This window comes from Perca flavescens, chromosome 16, assembly GCF_004354835.1.
Source record: "Perca flavescens isolate YP-PL-M2 chromosome 16, PFLA_1.0, whole genome shotgun sequence".
Taxonomy (NCBI): Eukaryota; Metazoa; Chordata; class Actinopteri; order Perciformes; family Percidae; genus Perca; species Perca flavescens.
Genome location: NC_041346.1, coordinates 23,584,069 through 23,606,750, shown reverse-complemented (window position 1 = coordinate 23,606,750; position 22,682 = coordinate 23,584,069). Strand labels below are relative to the sequence as shown.

General features: G+C 40.1%; 1 protein-coding gene across 1 annotated transcript in view; it reads left to right on the top strand.

Annotated features, from left to right (window-relative positions):
- LOC114570623 (laminin subunit gamma-1) overlaps positions 1 to 22,682 on the top strand; it is a 48,377-nt gene that overhangs the window by 18,342 nt on the left and 7,353 nt on the right. Inside the window, exons 3-4 of the mRNA XM_028600993.1 lie at positions 9,125 to 9,255; positions 12,533 to 12,699. Of these exons, the coding sequence (XP_028456794.1) occupies positions 9,125 to 9,255; positions 12,533 to 12,699 (298 nt within the window). The remainder of the gene's footprint in view (positions 1 to 9,124; positions 9,256 to 12,532; positions 12,700 to 22,682) is intronic.

The following is a 22,682-nucleotide window of genomic DNA, read 5'->3' as shown; positions in this document are numbered from 1 at the left end:
CTCTGTTGTCAAGTTTGTAAAGCTATTTTTTTTCAATAATCACGCAGAAGATGAAAGCTGCTTTTTGAATTCTAATTTAATTTGTTCAGTCATCCATTAAAATGGTTTGTCTCTCCTGCAACCAGTCCAACTCCCCCACTCTCTCTCTCTCTCTCTCTCTCTCTCTCTCTCTCTCTCTCTCTCTCTCTCTCTCTCCAGAAAGCTGTGTGGCAAATTGGAGCTCCAGCATTGAATGACAATGAGTAAAAGGGGGGGAAAATACATATTGAGGCCACAGTGAACTTAAGCAATTAAATTAAAAAAGTTATTAACTTTAGAAAGAGGGACACTGCTCTCCTTCCCGTCACTGCCTGCAGCCAGAGGTTTCTGAGTTCAAGGAAATGGACTGAAACAGAAAGAGGGGAAGGAGACAGACATGTAGAGAAAGGAGACGTAGAGACAGACAGGGGGAAAGAGACAAGATATATTTTAGAGGTGAGGGTGAAGGTTATGAGCCCCTGAGCAGAGATGGCCTCCAGAAAACGTGTTTGATATTGTCAAAAGCTTTGTTGTGTGCAGCCCTGTCTATCTGCTTGTGCACCTGCTCACTTAATCATTAGACCGTTATTGTCTTAAGCAAAAGGACTGGCTCACTGCCACTCTCAACGCCATAGCCTATCCCTAAGTCAGCATAATTGTAGCATTGTGAGCCCAAATTCCATGGGAGTGAGAATCAAAGTTAATTAAGCTTTTGCTGTAGTTTGCACAAATAATACGTAATGGGCTGACTACTAATTAACCCTAAGAAACTGCTTTCTTTCAGTGAGTGATATTTGGAACTTTGTCTGCTTATCCTTACACAGTAAGCACTGTTTGTCCAAGCATAACTAATAACTCTTCCATATGATAATGGTCTCGGACTCCATGATAAATGGAAGAGAGTATTTGCTTTTATGGTGTGTAAGAACTTTAAAATGCTAACAATGCATTTACAACACGTTATCATCTATGTGCGTGCTTTAGCACGAGAGCTGCATGTTGGACACAATATCAATGCAATACCAGTGTTCAGAATGGCCCCTCATTAAAAGAGGCGTGAATCTGCTGCATTTTAACATTAATGATCAGTTTGCGCTACTTATTTATTTATAATTTAACAAAAGGGCAGGTCATGTTTGTTACGTCCTTCCCTTGTTATTTATAGGAAACATTGAGCTTCAGTTGAGATTTGATCATATTTAATTTTTTTTTTTTAAAGGGATACTTCACCGATTAGCATTAAGCTTTGTATCAGTAGAAACCCGCTAGTATTTTTGAGTGACCGTGCTTCCCTCCCTCATGTCCCCCTGAGACAATTTTTTTTCTGTATTGTGGGTCTGGAAAAAAGCCTCTGATGACGCAAAAATTGTCATTTAACGTCATCGGAGGCTTTTTTGCCCAGAGGCTATGGACTACAGCCAGCTAGTTCCGCATGTTTTCATCCCGCCCATACAGGGTGGGACTGTTACTATCGGATGCGAGACGAGTGTCATCTTGAAGCTTAGCTAAACAGGCTCTCTCTTTTCAGCAGCAAACTTTTACAATTTTACAATTATGTGCATTCAAACTACCGCACGTGTGCCACCGGGATACGTCGGTACAGATCGGAGAATAGGCAGGAAACTTTATTACAGACAGAATACTCGACACACTACGCGAGCTTCGCCTGCTACGGAGACCAGCACCTCAGCCTGCGGTGTCTCTTGATGCCGCTAGCCGGGTAAGGGGACATCGAAAGCGGTGTGTGTGAAAGTGGAAACGCGGGCCGAGGGCAGGAGTTCGAGCTAGGTGGAAAGTTAACGCTAGCTGGCCACCTGTCCCATCCATCCTGCTTGCAAGTGTCAGTTCACTAGACAACAAGCTGGACTACATCCAACTTCAAAGAAACTCCCAACGCGAGTTCAGTGACTGCTGTGTTTTTATTTTGTGGAAACATGGCTGAGCAACAGTGTACCGGACTCAGCTATCCATCTACCAGGCCTGCTAGCCTTCAGAGTAGATACTGCTCTGTCGGGTAAGACTCGTGGAGGTGGGCTGTGTTAACACGGACACGGACTGGTGCAAAAAATGGGGTGCTTTTATCCAACTACTGCTAACCGTTGGTGGAGTTTGTGACTATTAAATGCCGACCATTCTACATTCCACGCAAATTCATGGCTGTGTTGTTTATACTCTGTATTTACATCACACCAAGCGATAATACTACCAATGCGTTAGCTGAAATTTACGGAACATATAATGTGTGTGCACTACATGTTTCGTATGTCGTTTTTATATAATGTCATTTTTATATATTTTAAATGTTTAACACCACTTGAGCCACGGTGAAACGTTGTTTCGTGTATGGTTGAAATGACAATATAACCCATTTGAGTTGACTTGACTGCCTCACTGTCTATTATGTCTGTAACCGGTAGGTGTGGCTTGGGAATGGACTCGTAAGGAAGTGAAGCAAATGCATTCTGGGAGTTGTCTATCATCCACATGAGCCAAAAATACATTTTCTAGCTTTTCTCGGTCTAGAAGGCACCAACTTCGAAAAAAATAAGTAAGACAAGTAAACCATGGATGAAAAGGTAGAAAAGATAAGCATTTAAAGATAATTTGTATTTTGTAAGCATGTTGCCTTACGCCTCAAGAATCATTTCCTTTTCCATGTGTATTCTCTAGCTTTGTTCTGGCCACTTGTTTCTATTGGAAAGTTAAATCATAGTTTATTTTATAATTTTCCTCTCCATTTCCTTAACCTTACAGCCCCTTGTTTTACCTTCATTTGTTACCTGGCAGCTAGGTTTCCCATGTTAAACCCCACAGCTCACCTCTCATAAAACATAAATGAAAATCATGTCATGTCCAGGTAGTGTAAAACAAAATGAAGAATGAGCATCTATTTTCCCTAGGAACTGCAGTGCATCAGGGGTTATTCAGTGTCTTCCAAACCCCATTAGCCAGTGAAGACATGTCAAGCAGGGCAAAGTCGATAAGCAAGGGCCGGAACAATAGCACGCCAGCCAACTGCACTCAATACTGAACCACTGTAGTTACGGTTACTGCAAAATAAAAAAATGACTGCTAAGGCACAGAACTGTCTGGAAATCCTGAAGTGCACTCCAGCTGGCGGAGGAGTGCAGAGATAAGGCTGGCAGAGGGAGAGAAGGAAAAATAAAGAGACAAGGTATAGGCTAAAGTGAGAGGGCATTTTAGGTAAGAACACTAAAGGTGAGATGAGTTATGACTGTAGAATAGTTAGAATTTTGCTGAAATGGAGCCACCAGCTGGCCTAGTTTAAATAACAAAACATTTCTACTCGCTTTAAAATGACCTGTCAATTTGAGATTTGTACATGCTGTGCCACTGATTGCACATGGCTGAGTAAAACTCCACTCTAAAAAGTCTTCTTTTTACTGACAAAGTAAGTTTACCGACAAAGCTAACACACAGGTGGCACTAAAGTCCAGTAGTAATTCTGACACCATCCATGCAAGGGTTAAATCAATCAAGAACGCGTGTGTAGTATATTCACACCAGATGTTCCAATAAGGGGCTATGACCTCTTGATGCCCCAGCAGGATGTCTCTTGGGACTGCAGGCATGGGCCAAGCAGGTGGTCTGAATCCCAGGATCCTTTTTCTTTGAAACAGGAGGATGGTGGTCGTGCTGACAGAAGAAGAAAGCCCCTAAGAAGCAGCTCTTTTAAAGAGAACTTAGTTCTAAACTTTTACTGCAGTGCTGCTCAGGCTATTTTAAGATGAGAGAGATCGCATTAGGTAGCCTACCTGTGAAGAGATCCTCAGAGGGCTCAGTAGTGTCATCTTTGTTATATTTCTTGCTAGTTACAAATTAGGCCACTTTCTTCACAAGAGTAATGCTTTTTTTTTTTTACATGGTAATGACTATTAAGCTAAATAATTAAATTGTTGTTACATTATCTTAATGCTCATTAGGCACTATAAAGATTCTGCTGAGGCAGATTTAAGGACTACCAGCTATCAACATGCTTATTAGTCTATTAATTACTATCCTGTGCCTAATGTCTTCAAAACTTACAGAGCGCTACTGTACATTGGTTTCTATTATCTTCTCTGTTCTTTTCTCTGTATTGTTGAGTTCTGCTATGCTCTAAATGGCTCAAACAGAAGATTCAATATCAGAGTAGGCTGCCAAAAGAGCCATGTTTGCTTATTGCAATGTTGAAGTATCCCTTAAAGTGCCCATATTATGAAAAAAACACTTTTTCTGGGATTTGGGGTGTTCTTTTGTGTCTCTAGTGCTTCCACATACATACAAACTTTGAAAAAAATCCATCCATGCTGTTTTGAGTGAGATACGGTTTCTGAATGTGTCCTGCCTTCAGTCTCCTAGTGAGCTGTTCAAAATCGGCTCGGACTGTGATGTCACAGTCCGAAATGAGCTGGCTAACCACAACCGTTAGCTCGTAGCGTTAGCGTTAGCATGCTAACGTTAATTCAGGGATTTGGTTTAAAATGAATTTTAATGTTAACCATGCTACGTCGTTCTCAATAGCAAAGCACTGCTACAACACACACAAGTTCACCATAATCTACAAAAGAACTACTTACATGTGCGCCCTCATTTAGAAGTCTCCCAGCTAATCCTGCATTGTAACTGACCAAAGTTGGAGAAACAGGCTCTCTTTTACTGTCTCTAGAGTTAGCTAGCTGACATGCTCTACATCTGAGCTACTGAGCATGTGCAGTGCAATCAAAGATAGTACAGAAGAAGAAAAGAGGTCTCACTCTGTAGCTAAAACAGAGACCAGGTGAAAAGAGGATCTACAGCAGTGAGAGAGAGCTGTGCAGTACAACAAAAATATGGTGTTTTTCTTTAATTAAACCATGTAAACCTATTCTGGTACAAACTTTAAAATACAGTTATGAACCTGAAAATGAGCATAATATGGGCGCTTTAATGTGCTATTCATTTTCAGATTGAATAGCACAAAAATATAAACAGGACTTAGGAAATCAGTCTGAATCAAGACTAAGATTCTACAGCGGCTCTGTGAGGCTGCACTGTTTGCAACAGCCATGATGTGGATGTAAAGAAGGTCATATTTACCAGGTTTGCCATTGTAGTTTAGTCTGTTAGTGTGCTTTTGACCTGATAGTGGCGCTAGATTAAAAAATCAGGGGATCACCAAAGTGATTAGGATTCATCCTTTGGGCTCCATGGATACATGTGCCTGCACCATGAAAATACATGTAGTAGTTGTCAACATAACTAAACGCCAAAGATGTCAACATGCTGGTGGCAATAGAGGTAAAGTCAGGGGATCACCAAAGTCCGTAGGATTCATCCTCTGGGAAACGTCAATGTCTGTACAAAATCACCTAGGGCAATGCCACAGGCATGGTAAAGCTGGTATGGTGTATATGGTACACTTTACAAGATGATAACAAGGTACAGTATACAGTATATGATTAGTAAAGTACACAATTTGTACTACTCAATAGGCTAAAATAGGCTTAGCCTGAGTCCTATCCAATATGTGGTGTCTGATGGGTTTTAGCACTACAAAGGTAAGCTGTCGTGTCTGAGAAAAGCATGAATGAATGAACTTATCACACATGTTTTTAGTCTGAGGCCCATCCGTTCCAATCTCCTTCTCTCCCATTGCCACACTTCAAAGGCACCTCTGGGGAGAATGCTTCAAAACGCACAGCATTACAGGCTTTTTCAGGACTGCCACAGAGTCCCAAACCAGCCAAGAAACAGACAGAAAGTTTCTCTTCAGCTATTTGTTTTAAAGTTGGTTCTCTTAGCGAGTGAGGGATTCCTCATGTCATTTGTTCTCCCTTTACCTGGCCTCACTTTTATCTTCCACCCCACTATTGCACTTCCCGTTTGCTTTTTTCTCTGTTTGGGTTATCCCTCTTCACTTTCTTCTCCCACTCTTGCTTCATCCTGCGTTTACCTTTGCAGTGAGCTCAAACAGAGGAGCTTAAATCATATCAGGGATGGGAGCTTTGCCACATGTCATCCATTAAACTGCATGTTTTTTTTCTCCCTATTTTAGCTTTTGTCTCCATTAATCCCCTTCTTTCTTCACCCCTCTTTCTGACATCAATTCAATTTCCCTGCACCATACTCATTATTTCCCCATTACATCTGCTCTGTCCTCTGCCATTACACCCGTTTATCAGTGTTTTTTTTGCCCCCAATGGCGCCTTCCAGGCAGCGCTGCCGTTGGGAGGCACTGGTTATGGTTAGTGTTAAGGTTAAGGTTAAGGTTAGGGTTAGGTGCCTTGAAGGCAGCGGTCGCAGCGCTGCCTGGAAGGAGCAGGCAAAAAACTAGGGCTGTCCTCGACTAAAGAAATTCTTAGTTGACTAACACGACTAACGCTGTGCGCTTTGAGAGGTGGTTAAGACTAGAAAAGCACAATATAAATGTAGTTAATTAACCCTCTGTAAACTGAGTTTCTCCACAATTAATACTGCAAAAGCACCACTTTAAATCTTGTGTTTACCATAAATGTGCTCAGACGTTTCTTGGAAATGAGTAATTAAGCATGAATAAGCATAAAAAATGACTAATTGACTAAAGAAATCTTAGTCGACTAAGGGCCGGGACACACCAGGCCGATTATCGGCCGTGGGACAGTCTGGCGAGGTCAGTGACTCAAATCTCTTCGGTGTGTCCCGTGCCGTTGTCCGTCTGGGGGGCTGTCGGCGTTCATTTTGGCCGACCTGACATGTTCGGTCGGCGGCAGGGCAGTCGGGACTCACCCGGAAATGACGAGCGGAATGAGGTGACTAGAGTCTCTCAAAATCTGACGAAAATCTTTTAAACTGACCTTTCTTGAGCTGAATTGAAGACAGATTCAGCAACTGCATGGCCTATTTCTCGCTTAAAATGTTTTCAGAAACATGTTTCAGTGAACTACTGTATTTTAGTACAATATGAGATCGTATTCTGAACGGCCGCCATGACAGTCCAGGTCTGAATTTTCGGAGAAAACAAACCCATGACGCGTTCGTCCAATCAGCTGCCGGTTTTCATTTCTTGGGCGACATTATAGATTAGCGCCGCCTGCTGTTATAGAGATGTATTACGTCTCGTCTCCTCTCGTCTTTTTGGTCTGTTCTGTGGCAGTTTTTTGGACCTCGGGGACGCGACTGATCATATCGACGGGGTTTTCTGTCAACGGTCGGCCGTCGGCTATATGTGTCTACACCTTAAGACCAAAACGACCGATTAGTCGACTAATCGACTAAGAGGGATCAGCCCTACAAAAAACACCATCGAGCATTACACCCTCACCTCTTCTCCTTTCCTTGATCCACCAACTCTCCATTTTGAATTTTGTCACCTTTTGCTGTCTTATTGCAGACCTGCCGACCTGTACGCATTTTGCGTAGTAGATAGGCATTTTGACATCAAAATACGGTGATACGATTTGTCACTTTAAACTAGCGAAAATCGGGTAACTGCTTTGAGTTTACTTGTTGACGTGCAGTAGCCGTCTCAGTCTAACTCTTGATGGTAGTAGGCAGCTAAAACTTATGCCACGAGCATGCTGGAAAAAAAAAAACTAAAGAAGAAGAGTTCAACCAATCACAGCGTCGGGTCCCTTCCTCTAATGTCAAGCGGGGATATCGGCTACTGATAGTAAACATATGTCAATGATAGTAAAACGAAAGCATCCGATTCAAGTGTTATTCCTCCCTCATTCCCGTTTAGTTTGGTTGGTTTCCCCCATATATCTATGGGTTTGCCCAAGGGAGGACGGTGCTTGCAAAGGTAAACTGATTTGATGTAGAAAGGTGAAATTGTGAAATGAATTAATTTACGTAGACTACCTGTCAACTTTGGAGAAATATTATTTATATATATTATTATTATTATTATTATTATTATTATTATTATTATTATTAATAATAAAGACTTGCATTTATAAAGTCTTGGATTTCGTTGCAAAGGTCTTACATATGTTTTGCCTTTTCTATGATTAAGTTCATACCGTAACAAAATTAACTGTTACTAATGTAGGTTAATTAAAAACTGACCGGAGCCCGTCACTGGACGCACCGGACCTAGACACAAGTAAACAAGCCTCTCTGACCGGTACCGGGGGGGTTAGCGGTTAAACTGAGCGGAGGATGTGCGGAATGTGTCGGTGTCTGTCGGACCTTGGCTGGCCGCTCGGTGCCTTCAGACAAAGCTCAAGCTAACAGGCTAATGGCTTATTAGCTAGCCAAACACCGAGCGGTGACATCTGCAAAGAGCGCATCAATCTGCTCGGTGTGCGTAACAAACAGAGCGAGCAGCCGCCGGACTCTAACATCTGTTGATCCGTGCAGGACTTCACTGTGAGCGGACTGTTTAGAGACGATGTGACCGGCAGGTAACGTTAAAGGTTAGCTGCTACTGTAGCAGAGCTGCAAGGAAACGCTGAACTGAGCTGTGTGTTTTCAGTGTTAAACACTGCTGTAGGTATTCATGCACGACTGTTGGTGGGGATCTCCAGAGGTGGAAGACTTACTTAGATTATGTATTGCAGTAAAAGTAGAAAAAACAGTGTTTTAGAGTTAGAAATTACTTGTCAGTTACAAGTCTTGCATTCAACATCTTCCCTATGTAATAGTACAAAAGTATTATCAAAATATACTTAAAGTACCAAAAGTAAAAGTGCTCATTATGCAGTGTAATTTATTTTATTGGATTATATTATGATCCAATTAATTGTATTAAATATGACTGATCATTTAAATAAAATGTTTTATTTAATTCAAGTAGCCTACTTGAACATAATTATTTTCTAGGGTTTAAAATGTATACAGATTTGACATTTAATGGCACATTTATTCCGCCTGCGTGTCGACTTCGACAATAAATCCGTAAGTTGCTACTCAAAAAAGTTTGTCAAGGTTGGCAGGTCTGTTATTGTATCCTCGCACCTCTTCCCTCTCTCAACTAGACCCCAGTTTGTGTTCTTCACCTTCTTACTTCCCGTGTGCTTCCTTATACCTACCAAGAGTGGCAGCAGCCAAGACACTGACTAAAGTGGATGACATAAAAAAAAAATGTAACATCTCTTTCACCCGGTTGGACCTAAATTCTTCCCTACCTTCTTTTCTTTGCCAGGAATGGGTGACCGCCACTGACCTGCTCATCTCTTTGGACAGGCTTAACACCTTTGGAGATGAGTTCTTCAAGGATGCTAAAGTGTTGCGCTCGTACTTCTATGCCATCTCTGATTTCTCTGTGGGTGGCAGGTAAGAGACACCAGCACATGTGCCATCCAGGATAATGTCACCCTGCATAGTCAACACTCTTTCTGAAATGTCAAATGTTGTTTGTCACTTTACAGTGGTTGAACCAAAAACCAAATGAAAACTCAAAAGCTTGAGGAGGTAGGGGTGGGTGGTTGGGCATACAGAGCACATGTTTTGAAGCCAGAGCCCAGGGTTTTTATTCTATATCTATATATTGTTAGAATTAGGCTCGTAAAACAATTGGTTATGGTTCGGTAAAAATTATGGTTTTGGTTAGGTATTGAATTCACCATGTCTGTCACCATCTGTTGCTTCAAGTTTTTTTATTTACCCAATACAACAATCTTTTCAGATACATTTAGTGTCAACATTTTGCATTTGCAGTGAACAGTTTGCAGGCACGCTTCAAATAAAAATGTCCTTCTTGTGTTTATAAATAACATTATCCATTCAGTGTTACCTTTCCTTCAAAACGCAATTGAATATGCACATGTTGTATATGAACATTGTTTTCAGGGGACAGGGTTGTTGTGTAACACATCGTGCATCCTGTACGTTTTCAATAGCAAGACGAGCAATCAATACCTCATCCTAAAAAGCTGTTTGCTAAACTAATAACAAAAACATCTTGCTGTCTGTCAAGTTGCCATCGGGTGAGAATAAACCAACTCCTTCCACTTCTTTTGGTTTATTACTCAAAGTAATGAGAGAGGACGTGGTGCCAAGGACCAGGCTCCGATAGAAGTAGACGATTAAGTAGTTGAGATGAAGCCTTCAAACAGAATATAAATTTGATCTGACACATGTCATAAACACTTTGGATCACCGCAGCGACAGGACAAATTACCCACCAATGCCACAACACCTGGGGGAGAGACCCACATGACAACATGTTAGCCTTGTGCTTTCTGTATGAGTACACATGCCTTTACACCTCCGTGCTACACCTCGCCAAGTCGGCCAGTCCTACTTACAGATGCTGTAAAAGAGTCCTCGTGATTTATACAGAATATCAATGTAACGATAACCAAAGGTACACTGCTACGAAAATAAAAGTGCTAGAATTGTGGTGACAGCAATCCACATGTATGAAAAATGCTGTTCATGCATCTTTTCATTCTGCTTTAAAGTGCTCATATTATGCTCATTTTCATGTGAATACTTTTATTTAGAGGTTGTACCAGAATCGTAGCCTGGGTAAACCCTGACTTCCGGCAAATTTGAGATTTGCTCTGCAAGTCAGTCTGGCGAAGAGCTCATTCAAACCCATTTCCAATGTTAACAAAATTGAGGCACCAATCACAACTGCCGAGGCTTGCTTTACACCAATCACAACCGCTGAGGCGGGCTTTACGTGACGACGATAGCGCAGCGACGGCGAGCAGCTTTTTGTTTAAATTCAACATGACGGCTACCGAAGCCGTGCTTCACGTGCTCAGCGAACTGCAGGTCAGTGTGACATATGCCGATTTCATGCCGGTCAACTCTACAATTAACTGACGCCATAAGTTATACAAGTTACAATTCTCAAAGACGCACGCACACAGCACAGTCTCTTTTTCCTTTCTCTAAACTTTTCCGCCGTGTGTGGCGCGTACCCACTCGCGGTGTGAAGCGTGTGTCCGCGCTATTCTCCCGCTTGTCGGGAACGTCGTGAATTAACCTGCAACATTTCAGCTGTTTGGGAATTCTTCAGCGCGTGTGCAGAAGATAACAAGTTTGCAATGTGCAATACCTGCAAGGAGAAAGTAGGGTTTGGAGGGACGACACCAAAAACCAAAATCACATTTTTTTTAGTGGATGTGAAAAGCGTCACCCGGATCGTTGCTCTGATTGGTTGAAGGACTATCCAATGCGCCCAGAGGCATTTGAGTGGGGTCCGTTGGTGATGCCCCTCTGGAAATGAATTGTCAATGAAGCTTTCCCAGACCCACTCTCAGTTACAGCTGAGAAGGGTCTGGTGTCAACCAGGCTACCAGAATAGGCTAACATGGTTTAATTTTCAACAAACACCATATTTTTGTTGTACTGCACATTGCTGCAGCTCCTCTTTTCACCCTGTGTGTTGACCTCTCCGTTTTAGCTACAAAGTGAGACTTCTCACTTCTGTTCTATCTTTGTTGGAAGTCGCACAGGCACAGTACCCAGATAAGCATTGCTAGCTAGTCAAAAGCAGAGTATGAGGGTGTGCATGTTACAAAGTGACACACATTCGTCACGGAAGTAAAAGCTGGACTACAAGAGAGCTTTTTGGAGCAGTTTGTGAACAGTGTTTTCTGTTGGAGATGGTAAGTCCCTTTGGGGTGGACTTTGGGCTTTTTCACTTTGTAAACCTATTACATGCTCACAAAAGATATATAACACAATAAAGAAAAGGGAAAAAGCCAAAAAGCATAATATGAGCACTTTTACATGAGGACTCTATTGCCCTCATTATCTTGGACTGCACATTTGCTACCTGTACAGTTCAGGTCACCTCCCTCTTGACATATTCAGTTAGAATTATCAGCAGCTCACGTTTCCTCTAGCAGAAAGATATGATATCTGGATTGGAAGCACTTTGGAGTTACTAGGTTGTTGTCATCTCAGCGACAACAGAAATAACTGGGTCTAGCCTCAGGCAAGCATACGTCTGGATCCGGGACAGCTGGCTAAATTTGACAGAGCCTGCCACTCAGCGACAAGTCCCTGTCCCCTATCACAGCCACTTGACAAAACCTGCCGACACTGCCAGGAAATATTACGCACAGGAGGGCTTAGCTGCCACCGTGCTTCAGAGGAATTGATAGGCTTTCGCAATGCAGGGAGAAAGGAAATTAGCAGATATTAGCTATCTTGTTATGAAAATTGACTTAATAAATCCCATTTATCTCTATTATTATTTAGTTATCTACTTTAAGAAATATAAAACACTTTTATTTGGTGCACACAAAGATAAAAAGCAAATATGCATGTGCGTAGGTAAACATGTAACACAAACTCACACACTAATAATCCCAGAGATACATGCTTGTTGCTGTTACTCTTGGACAGTGTGAGTGTATTAGCAATGAGTGCACAGTTGAACAGAGCAGTTGCTGAAGGGATATTAAAACCCCACCTCATCTCAAGCCATGTTTATGCCTGTGAAAGATAATAGGAAGTGACAAGTCCTCGCGGTGGAAATACCCTCTCACTTTCCCCTCTTCCTCTGCCTTCTACTCGGTTCACTGTGTGCATAGGTATGTCTATACTTGAGTCCTTCCTTTACATAACTATCTGTCTGTGTTTCCCTCAGATGTAAGTGTAACGGTCACGCCAGCGAGTGTGTTGAGGTGGAACATCTGGGCCTGGTCTGTTCCTGCCAACATCACACGGTGGGAGATGACTGCCAGAGATGTCACCCCTTTTACCAGGACAGACCCTGGGCCAGGGCCACTGGGGACTCTGCCAACGAGTGTTTGAGTGAGTAGCCTGCTTCTGTTCCTCTGTCACAAGCCCACCGGGTGCAGCCTCGTGCAGAATCCACAGGGACTTGTTGAATAAAGGTGACAAGTTCAGGCTGTCAGAGGTCCCATAAAATCCATCAGTGCACCACCTCACATCAACCCCCAATATATCGTAAAATGATTTCCTCTCGTGCAGCTTTTGCATTTGCTGCGTGAGCGAGTAGATAATGACAATCAGTATGGCAATTAAGTGTTCATAGAAATTGAAACTCATTGATTATTATTATGCTGTAAATTGAATGGTATGTTATAATGTTGAACCCAGCTTCTTTCAGCATTTAATTGTCTGCCACCACATCTCCGTTATCACTTTTTGAGCAATAATTGTTAATTTAAATAATTGATTTAAAAATGCCTGCATTGTAAAGTCTATAAGTATTGGCTCCCTGGAAGATGTGGGTTCCGCTTCTTCAGTTTCTGTTTTCTGTGGATATCTGTGTGTGGGAATACATGTGCTTGTTTTGTATGCACACATGTTTGCACATCCCCCCCTCATTGGAGTGTTTGTGTATGAATTAGCATGAGTATTATCAGCTTTGGCCCATCACCCAGTGCACGTTTACTGAATGCTGTTGAGGATGAATTATAATTGGCTGAGGGATAAAACCCATAAAGGAGAGTGACTCACAAATTGTATTTGTTTTTTGCCGAATTCTATTAAGCAGCAAGCTTGTTTTAATTACTCTTACTCTTGGTTCCAAACAGATAGCGTCTTAAATAGAGTACTGCACCCAGAATGTGGAAACATAATAATGAATGCTCAGTATAATTACACATCTCTATCTTGCACAAAACTCATTTTGCCTTAGTTCCACCAACCTTTTTATATTTCCCTTATATATATATATATATATAACATTCTCTCCGTGACATAGTTTTATATGCTGGTGACACATTTGCATCAATGTAGTTAAATAAACTTTCAAGAACTTATAAACAGTAGAAATGTAGTTGTTTTTATGTTTAAAGACAGAATGAGATCATAATCTTGTGTCAAGATAGGCAGTCAACACAGGTTTTTGACTGCCCATCTCAACGTTGGACAGGTCTCTATCACCACATGAGGAGTACAATCTCAATGAGATTCCGTAGTTTTTGTTTGTTTTTTGATAAGTCTTTCACCATAAAATGCTTTAAGGATAACTGCCTTTTAAACAAAGTCTCACTTAAACCACAAAAGAAACAAGAATGGGTATGAAATGAAAAGTTTCAATACAGTTTTGATAGAAACTGCTTTAGACAATTATATCATTTATCTGATGTATGTTGCTGCGCTGTTATTGTACAGTTATAAACTGCATACTGTGTACACATGCTGTTATAATGTCCACGTTTGTTACAACCAAGGGGAGAAACAATGTCAAGATGTTCCCGACCCTGTACTTGCTAGTAATGGGAGAGATGTCTTCATACTAACAATTGCAGGCTGAACTGTCAGAGGTATAAGGTGTGAAACATTTGTGGGCTTGAGGGGGCTGAGACCATTTGTTATACCTGATATTAAGTCTGGTTGAGCAGCCTCAGCACCATTTGTAGTGTGAGACTGCGTTGGCTGCATGTCATTTTAGACTACTCTGAAATAAGGTAAAAGGGATGAGGTGAATTGTCAGAATGTACCCGGCTGAATTGAATAAAAGGAACATGATCTTTGGTTTTGCAGGAACTGAGAGAAAAAGCATAAAGCAAAGTCACTGTCAAGGTCTTGTATGTCACATTCCTTGTGTATATAATTATTACATCTATAACCTAGCAGCTGATGAAGATCAGTGATTAGAATAAAGTTGGGAGCTTGATAGTTTTATTTACTTTATTAAGCTAATCTTTCCTTCCAAGAAAAACAGCAGTGACAGTTAAAAATAATGTAAAGCTAATTTGCATATTTTATACATCTTCAATAGTGTGGATGTAAAAAAAAAAAATGTACATACTAATACAGTACTGTACACAGAAACACCAAAATGGTCAAAACTGTAATGAATGTATCAAAGCATGTAAATAAGTGTTATAATTGTTATAATAGCAATTCTTCAAAACATTTCAGTCAAGCACAGTGCAGCAACAATTGACAACACAACAACAACAGAACCTGACATAGATAGTTATGTATATGAAGCACTCATGCAAATAAGAGGCAGCACCTAATTCACAAGCACTTTGCAACATCAACTCCAATTATTGTGGCACAAAAAATACATTTTGAAAGGTGGTGGTAAGTCAAAACATGTGCAGTGCAATTATGTTGGCTATTTTCAATGACTGCTTTAGCTGCTGATAGAAGCCGACAATTTCTTACAAATCTGGCAAAAATGTCAAGTGTCTCTATCAAGCAATATTTTAACAAATAATCCTCTAGCAGGGATACTAAACTATAACAAACTCATGACCTTTTGGGACTTAAAAAAACATGGAACCCAAGAATATAAATATATAAAATAATTATGATTAAACCTGAACTTTACAAAATAAACACAAAGTGGAAGAAAAAAAAACTACTTTCTGTAAATCCTCCTTATCACATTTTGGTGACAGCGCATGCACTAAACCTAACTGCAAGGATTTGAAACGTACTACTCAAATTTGTAGTTATCTCATTTTAAATAATAAACTTGCAGCCTCATATCACGTTCAGAAAATCCAGTTGTTTATCTCAGTCAGTGCAGTATGTGTTTATACATGTATGCAAATCGTAGGAATCAAGCATCACATTTCTCAAAGGTTCTGCATGTCAGAACAAGATATAATAATGTGGTGTTAGGTGACCGACAATATACATCAACCAGAATGCCTGATGGTAGTAAACAAGTACCATAATGCAAACACGTTACAGTAACCCCATTGGGAACCCTTGATGGAGTGTGTGAGTATAATGCTTTGGTCAGTTAGACAAATTAGTCCTCCCTAACACTATGACACACCAACGTACTTTAGTGATACAGTATGGTTTCTTTATATTTCTATTAAGTATCTATTTATTCTGTCTTCCAAGATAAAAAGCATCTCTAATATTGTAGTAGTATATATTCTGCTCACTGTATACAGCCGCATGTCAATTGTGGTTATTGTATTTTAAGATATTTATCAAGCAGACTGCTTCAGATTTCCAGTAGAAATTATTTTAAAGAGCAAAGAGATGAACAGCAGTGGCAATCATGCGTGATGATTACAGCTATCTGTGCTGTTTTTAGTGTGAACAATAGTAGCAGGTGGTAAATGGAAGCTTCAGGGGGGCTTGTTATGCGAGTGTTTCATTGTATGTGAACATGTGTTCACATACATGTTTCTTTATTGGGAATTTCACTACCAGTCTAGGTTATTCATTAACTTGATATTGGACTACTGATTGCTGTTTGCTTTGTGGCCTTAAAATAGGTGTGGAGAAATATGCAATGGATTGATTGTTTGTGGGTTTGTGGGTTTATGTGTGCGTATCGGGGGTGAAATGGGATGTCATTATCATCAAGATTCTCCCCCTCTGAGACTGAAATCATTTATAGCTCGAGCAGGTTGCTCCCGGCCTTCATGATTTCCGTTGTTTGTATGGTGTCATCAGCTTAGCCTGCGGCTGTGCCAGTAAGAAACTTTAAATCCTTTCTTGCCACTGATTTAAGGTTGAAGGCTGCAGTTGTAGCTGGGAGACTGTGATCATTTGTTTGGAATATCAATAGTACACTCATAGTACTGCCGAGGCTTGTCATCTAAGCCTCCTGGTAGTACTCCTAGTGTGGAATGGGACAGCTATATAATAAATATAAGATTTAAGCCTAAAATCTCCAGCTAGTAATTTAGGATAATACAAAAACACATGATCTACTTCTGAACCCCAAACGCTTCTGCACAAAACAGACAATTTGTTAAATACACTGTACTCCCATTTACAAACAAGCAGCAGGTAGGTAGGAAACTAACGGCCAAAATGTCACAATAACTTCTACATGGAGATTTTTTTAAGACTATAAATAAAGCAACCTGCTGGAAACCAGTGAAAGTAATTGTGAATTTGTGGAGAAACAGTAGCTATAGCAGTGATGACGTTAACCCAGACTACACAGAGTTGGCTCTACAGGTAATGAGAAATGACCTGTGTGTCCCAAACCATCACAGGTTAAAAGTACAGGAGCCCTCCCTCACACAAGTAACGCAAGTATATGAAATTCTTGCTGCTGGCCTGCTATATAAATATATACAGTATCTCACAAAAGTGAGTACACCCCTCACATTTTAGTAAATATTTCATTATATCTTTTAATGGGACAACACTGAAGAAATTACACTTTACTACAATGTAAAGTATTAAGTGTACAGCTTGTATAACAGTGTAAATGTGCTGTCCCCTCAAAATAACTCAACACACAGCCATTAATGTCTAAACCACTGGCAACAAAAGTGAGTACACCCCTATGTTAAATTTCCATAGAGGCAGGCAGATTTTTATTTTTAAAGGCCAGTTATTTCATGGATGCAGGATACTATGCATCCTGATAAAGTTCCTAGGCCTTTGGAATTAAAGTAGCCCCACATCATCACATAGAAGAAGAAGATTTTTATTTATTTATATTAGGACAATGCACATTAATCAACATTTCTGTAAATGCGCCAGTGTTAGCCAGTCGGCTAATTTTCAACTGTAGTCCGAGTTGCATGCATGTCTTTATGCCTAGCCTAATAGCTAGTTTGATTTGCATTGAGAGATGATTTTATGGAAAGTACCCCATCCATGAAATAACTTTTTTTTAAATAAAAATCTGCATGCCTCTATGGGAATTTAACATAGGGGTGTACTCACTTTTGTTGCCAGCGGTTTATTTTGAGGGGACAGCACATTTACACTGTTATACAAGCTGTACACTTAATACTTTACATTGTAGCAAAGTGTAATTTCTTCAGTGTTGTCCCATTAAAAGATATAATGAAATATTTACTAAAATGTGAGGGGTGTACTCACTTTTGTGAGATACTGTATATATACTGTATAAACATATATACAATGAATGGATTCATTTTGTGTGTATCACTGCAGACACTGGCATTACAAATTCCTTTTGGCAGAGGAAATTATGAGGATTTCAAGGTCCAGAGACATGAGCACTACTCCGGTGTGGTAAATAATGTGGATGGACAACTGGACTGCTCTTGTTTGCAAACGCTGCATTTTTTTGGAAGACCTCTTATCAAAAATGTATATCTTAAGCTACGCACAACGGTAACAGGCGCAATAGTGTGTGGGTTAGGTAGAGGTCTGATTTGTCTGTAACACTAAAGGTTGTACAGCTATGTATTCAGCGTGATTCCTCATACACTGCGGTCTTATCACTGCTGGTGTTCTGCTTTCTTGGCTAGTCCGACATCTCATTTATCCAGAAAATTAGATATAAAAATGAGAAATTATTTTGCCTGCAGGGATTGTGGTCCCTCCGTGTGTTCTGCAACAATACTAAGACATTATACATATAAAGGGCAGAAGACAATAAGATGGTGAATTGCATCCCCCTCCCATGCAGGTCCTTCCAAAAACATGCCTTGCTGCTGAAAGACAGCTGATGCACAGAGTGCTGAATTTTGTATTCCAGTCAGAAAGGTTATTGTAGCTTGTTTGTCCCTGACTTTTATTTTTCATTCTAACTGATTTAATCGACCACTACACTTCCATAATTCAAGCCTTTTTGATTTATCACCCATAACAAAATAAAACATTCATAGATTGGTCTCAAAATTCCAGTTTATACATAACCTGGGTACAATATTTTGTTGTTATTACTGTATTTCATCATTTTAATATTTTATATATGTTTTTGTGTATGCCATTGTGTATGTTATTTGGTGGGTAATTCAGGAGTTATTTGCATCACAGTAGCTGATTTCTGATGTTATTTATAGAGCACAGACTACCTTTTGATCAAACTTCCAGTAGCACTCAGATTGATGCTGAAGAGTTAACCATCATCATTTTGATTATCAAAAGGATGCAATCAACATAGGATGATATTACAACTTGCATCTCTGTACTTGATATTAATGAGTTTGCATAGTGCTACTACACCATACTCGCAATAAGAGTTTATTGTAGGCTGTAAGGCACTGTGTGCTGTTAAAAGCACTGGAAATATAGAAGAACGTGGCTTTCACTCTGTGTCCAGGCAAATCTCTATGAAACAAAGCCCCAAGGAGCAATATTATGGCAAAGTCCACGCCTATATAGGCATGATATGCAAATTAAAGAGTCCTTGAAAGCCCTTAGTAGGAGTCTGAAGTGCTGCCGGACCGGCCTGTCAAGAGAGGTTAGTGCCTCTGGCTCATAGTCACTGAAGGCACTGGGCCGTCCCTTTTTCTACACAGAGACAATGAAGGAAGTTTTTTTTTTTTTTTTAATGTAGACATCCACTTACAGTTAAGTTGTACAGGATCTGTAGAGAATGGTGATTCAGCAAGTTTATCATCTTGGTATCCTGACTTACTGACCACTGTTACTAAACAAACTACACATATGACACAGGATGATGAATATGTGACCATTCGAGTGGACGAAGGGCCACCATTGCAAATGAGTAGTATATAAACATAGTTTCTAAGAGACAGGGTTTTTCTCACAACAACCATACATGCAAGTCAACCTTAAACTATACCAGACCTTGTGTAAAGCTATGTGCTAAAGTCACATTTCAGTTTATTTTTCACCTTAGTTGTAAACTGCAACTACCACAGGTCTCTGTGTCTATGTAATTGAGGGAAATGGAATGTATGGCTGAGAAGGCTGCAGGCCAGCACCCAAATACCCAACAGTGGTGCATTCTAAAGTATTTCTATTGTAATCCTCTAGATTTCCTATCCAAAAATGTGTGAGGTAAAATGTTTGAGGAGGTGGCTTCATCAATCACAGGATAAAGTCCTTTGTGCACTATTGTGTTCATGGGTGGAGCCACAGTGGGTATGCCTCCTTACTTGTGTGGAGCCTCTACAGTAGCTGTGATGCAGAGGCTGTGTGGTTGCCAGGACAGGATTGAGGAAAGCATGTGGAAGAGGTGTATGTGGGCGGACAGACCTAAATGTGGTCAAGCTGGTCAAACACAGTTCTTTGGAATGCTGTGTAGAGGTTGTTGTGTTGCATCTGTTGAAAAACAGCTTTAAGTGATTTGCTTTGTCTCAGTTTCTCTCTGCCATAGTGTGTGTGCACTGCTTATAGCGATCGTCATCCCACATACACCACCTTTAAACTGTTTTGCTACACTCCATTGTTCTCCTCTTTACCTCAATGGGAAACATGCATTTTAATATGATTATTATAATGTGTTTAATGTTAATGTTAACCATTTTCTTTTCATTAGATATCAGAGGTTGACTAGGCTAATATGACATTAACATAAAAGGCTTTTAATGTACATTATTATTTAAAAAGAAATACACATAGGGTCATTAAACACAGTTGAGAATGATCCAAAATAATTCTAGTCACAAAACTTTTTTTTTCAGTTCAGATAACCAAAACAAATAACCAAATCCAAACAGCAAGAACAAAACCTTAATAAGCAGGAGCAGTAAGTAATAAAATAATTTTGAACTTGCTGAGAGGGATGGAAAGCCAGATGTTCAATTTGCCCTGAAGCTCATTTTAGGATGAAGGACCACAGTTCAACAAACAGATTGCCCTCGTTTCTGTTCACACACGAAGTAACTTCTGACATAACTTATCGATAGACCTGAAGTTATGTGAGTTAAACATAATTTTGAGATAATTGTTACGTTTTTGAGAAAAAGCCTGGGAGCATCTAATGTTATCCCGGTATAACAGAATTACATCATATTTTATGAGGTGCTTTCAGAGTCAACATGAATGTACCACTAAAGGAAATGCGACCGAGGTGAAGGCTGTTGACAGTAGTGCCACCTTGCTATCAGCTAGCCTGACCAGCAGTGGCAGCACCACAAACTGGCACGATAAAGACGTGAATGGGAGTTGACAGGAAGAGCCGGCTGGTCGTATTTGTGCTCTAGTTGCCCACCAGTGCCAATCAGAACTGAGTCATGCTGCAGCGACTTTCTATGTGGAGTGTCAGATTTTGTTTGCCCACTGAGCAGAGGGACTGCAGATGTGATAACAAGAAACTCAGCATTAGTCAAGAGGTTGTGTTCGGGAGGCCACTCCTAGCAGCGCAAAGGCTCCTGGTTCCGTCAGTATCGTTTCAGTTTCATCCATCAGAACTACAATTTCAGGACCGATCCTTAAAGCTGCACCAGTTTATAACAATTTTATACTAACGCTGTGTCAATGTGTAATGTAAAAGGAGTTGTAAAAAAGGAGGAGCTTGTAGTGAAGAACCTACAGAGAATTATCATTGTATTTCCCCTCAGCTCTTTGGTTTTACAGCCACAACTTTACAGTTTACAGATGCAGAAGGCAGCTGTTGCCTTGAAAAAGTGTTCAACAAGTTCCTTGACAAACTAAAGAATAACTTATCACCATACTGAATACAAAAAATACATCACTTTACTATACTCAACACAGCAAAATTCATTTGATTTATTATTTGTTGCGTTACTTTCTTGACTCACAGCTCCATCAAAGGTGCGTTTAAACAACTCCTCCACAGCCACACGTCTCATCTGGATAACACATGGAGGAATAGAAAATGAGACATTGTGGTTCAAACAACCGGCCTACAATTTGGAGTTACAATATTTACTTACTATGAAAAGCTTAGTAGGGGTGTGCAATAAAATCGATTCACACTCGAATCGCGATTCAAGCTCTACCGATTCAAAATCGATTCATAGAATTCAAAAAATCAATTCATATTTTCTCATAAACATTTTTTTTTATTTAATTTGTATGTCTACTGCAATTACATGGGAAAAGTAACTACATTTAAATACTGTGAATCGTTTTTTGAATCGAGAATTGTTTTTGAATCGAAAATTGATTTTGAATTGAATCTTGAGACTGAAAATCGATATCGAATCGTGACATTTCTGAATCGTGCACCCCTTAAAGCTTAGCTCCACTGACTGCACGCAGCACTTCACAAGTCCCTTCCCTTCTATGAAGATCTGTGTTTCACACACCCTCTGACTCTGAAAAAACCCAGATGATTCCATGTAGGCTTACCAGTGGCTAACTAGCTAGTAAGCTAAGAAGAAACAACGTGTAAATTAGAAAACTTTAGTGGAAGTAGGGCTGGGCAATATATCGATATTATATTGATAAATGTGAGTAGATATCATCTTAGATTTTGAATATCGTAATATGGCATAAGAGTTTTCTTTTCCTGGTTTTAAAGGCTGCATTACAGTGACGTGATGTCATTTTCTGAAGCCAGACTTACTAGCTGTTTTATTATTTGCCTTTACCCACTTAGTCATTATATCCACATTATTGATGATTTATTTATCTAAAATTTCACTGGGAAAATATTTTGTGAATGCACCAGTTGTCAACCCTACCATATCGACATCGAGGTATTTGGTCAAGAATATTGTGAAATTTGATTTTCTCCATCTCGCCCAGCCCTAACTGGGAGGCGCATTTCTTGCTCACAGGATTTATTCCTCTTCTAGAGGTTAACCTCCTAATCGCACCGCCACCACCATGCTAACACATCCTGGACCAGTCTATCCACTGAACTCACAGAGACAAATTTGATATAATAAATACAAACTGACCCCAAAACTCTCACAGTAATTCTGTTACAGTATTAACATGGCGTTATTTGAATTAGCAATTGTAATAACATTTCAAATTATTGTAAGCGTGCCCAACACTGCTGCAGAGCACCAAACAGACAAAGTTAACGAATAGCTAGTGAACATAGTGGAGCATTTAGCAGCTAAAACGCCGGCTATTTCCCCTTATTAACAGCCTGACCTGATCAAATGTCAATGGTGTTTACAGCTTGTAGTAGCCAAACAGAGCAATTAACACAGGTTTAAACAGTAATGATGAACCCTCAT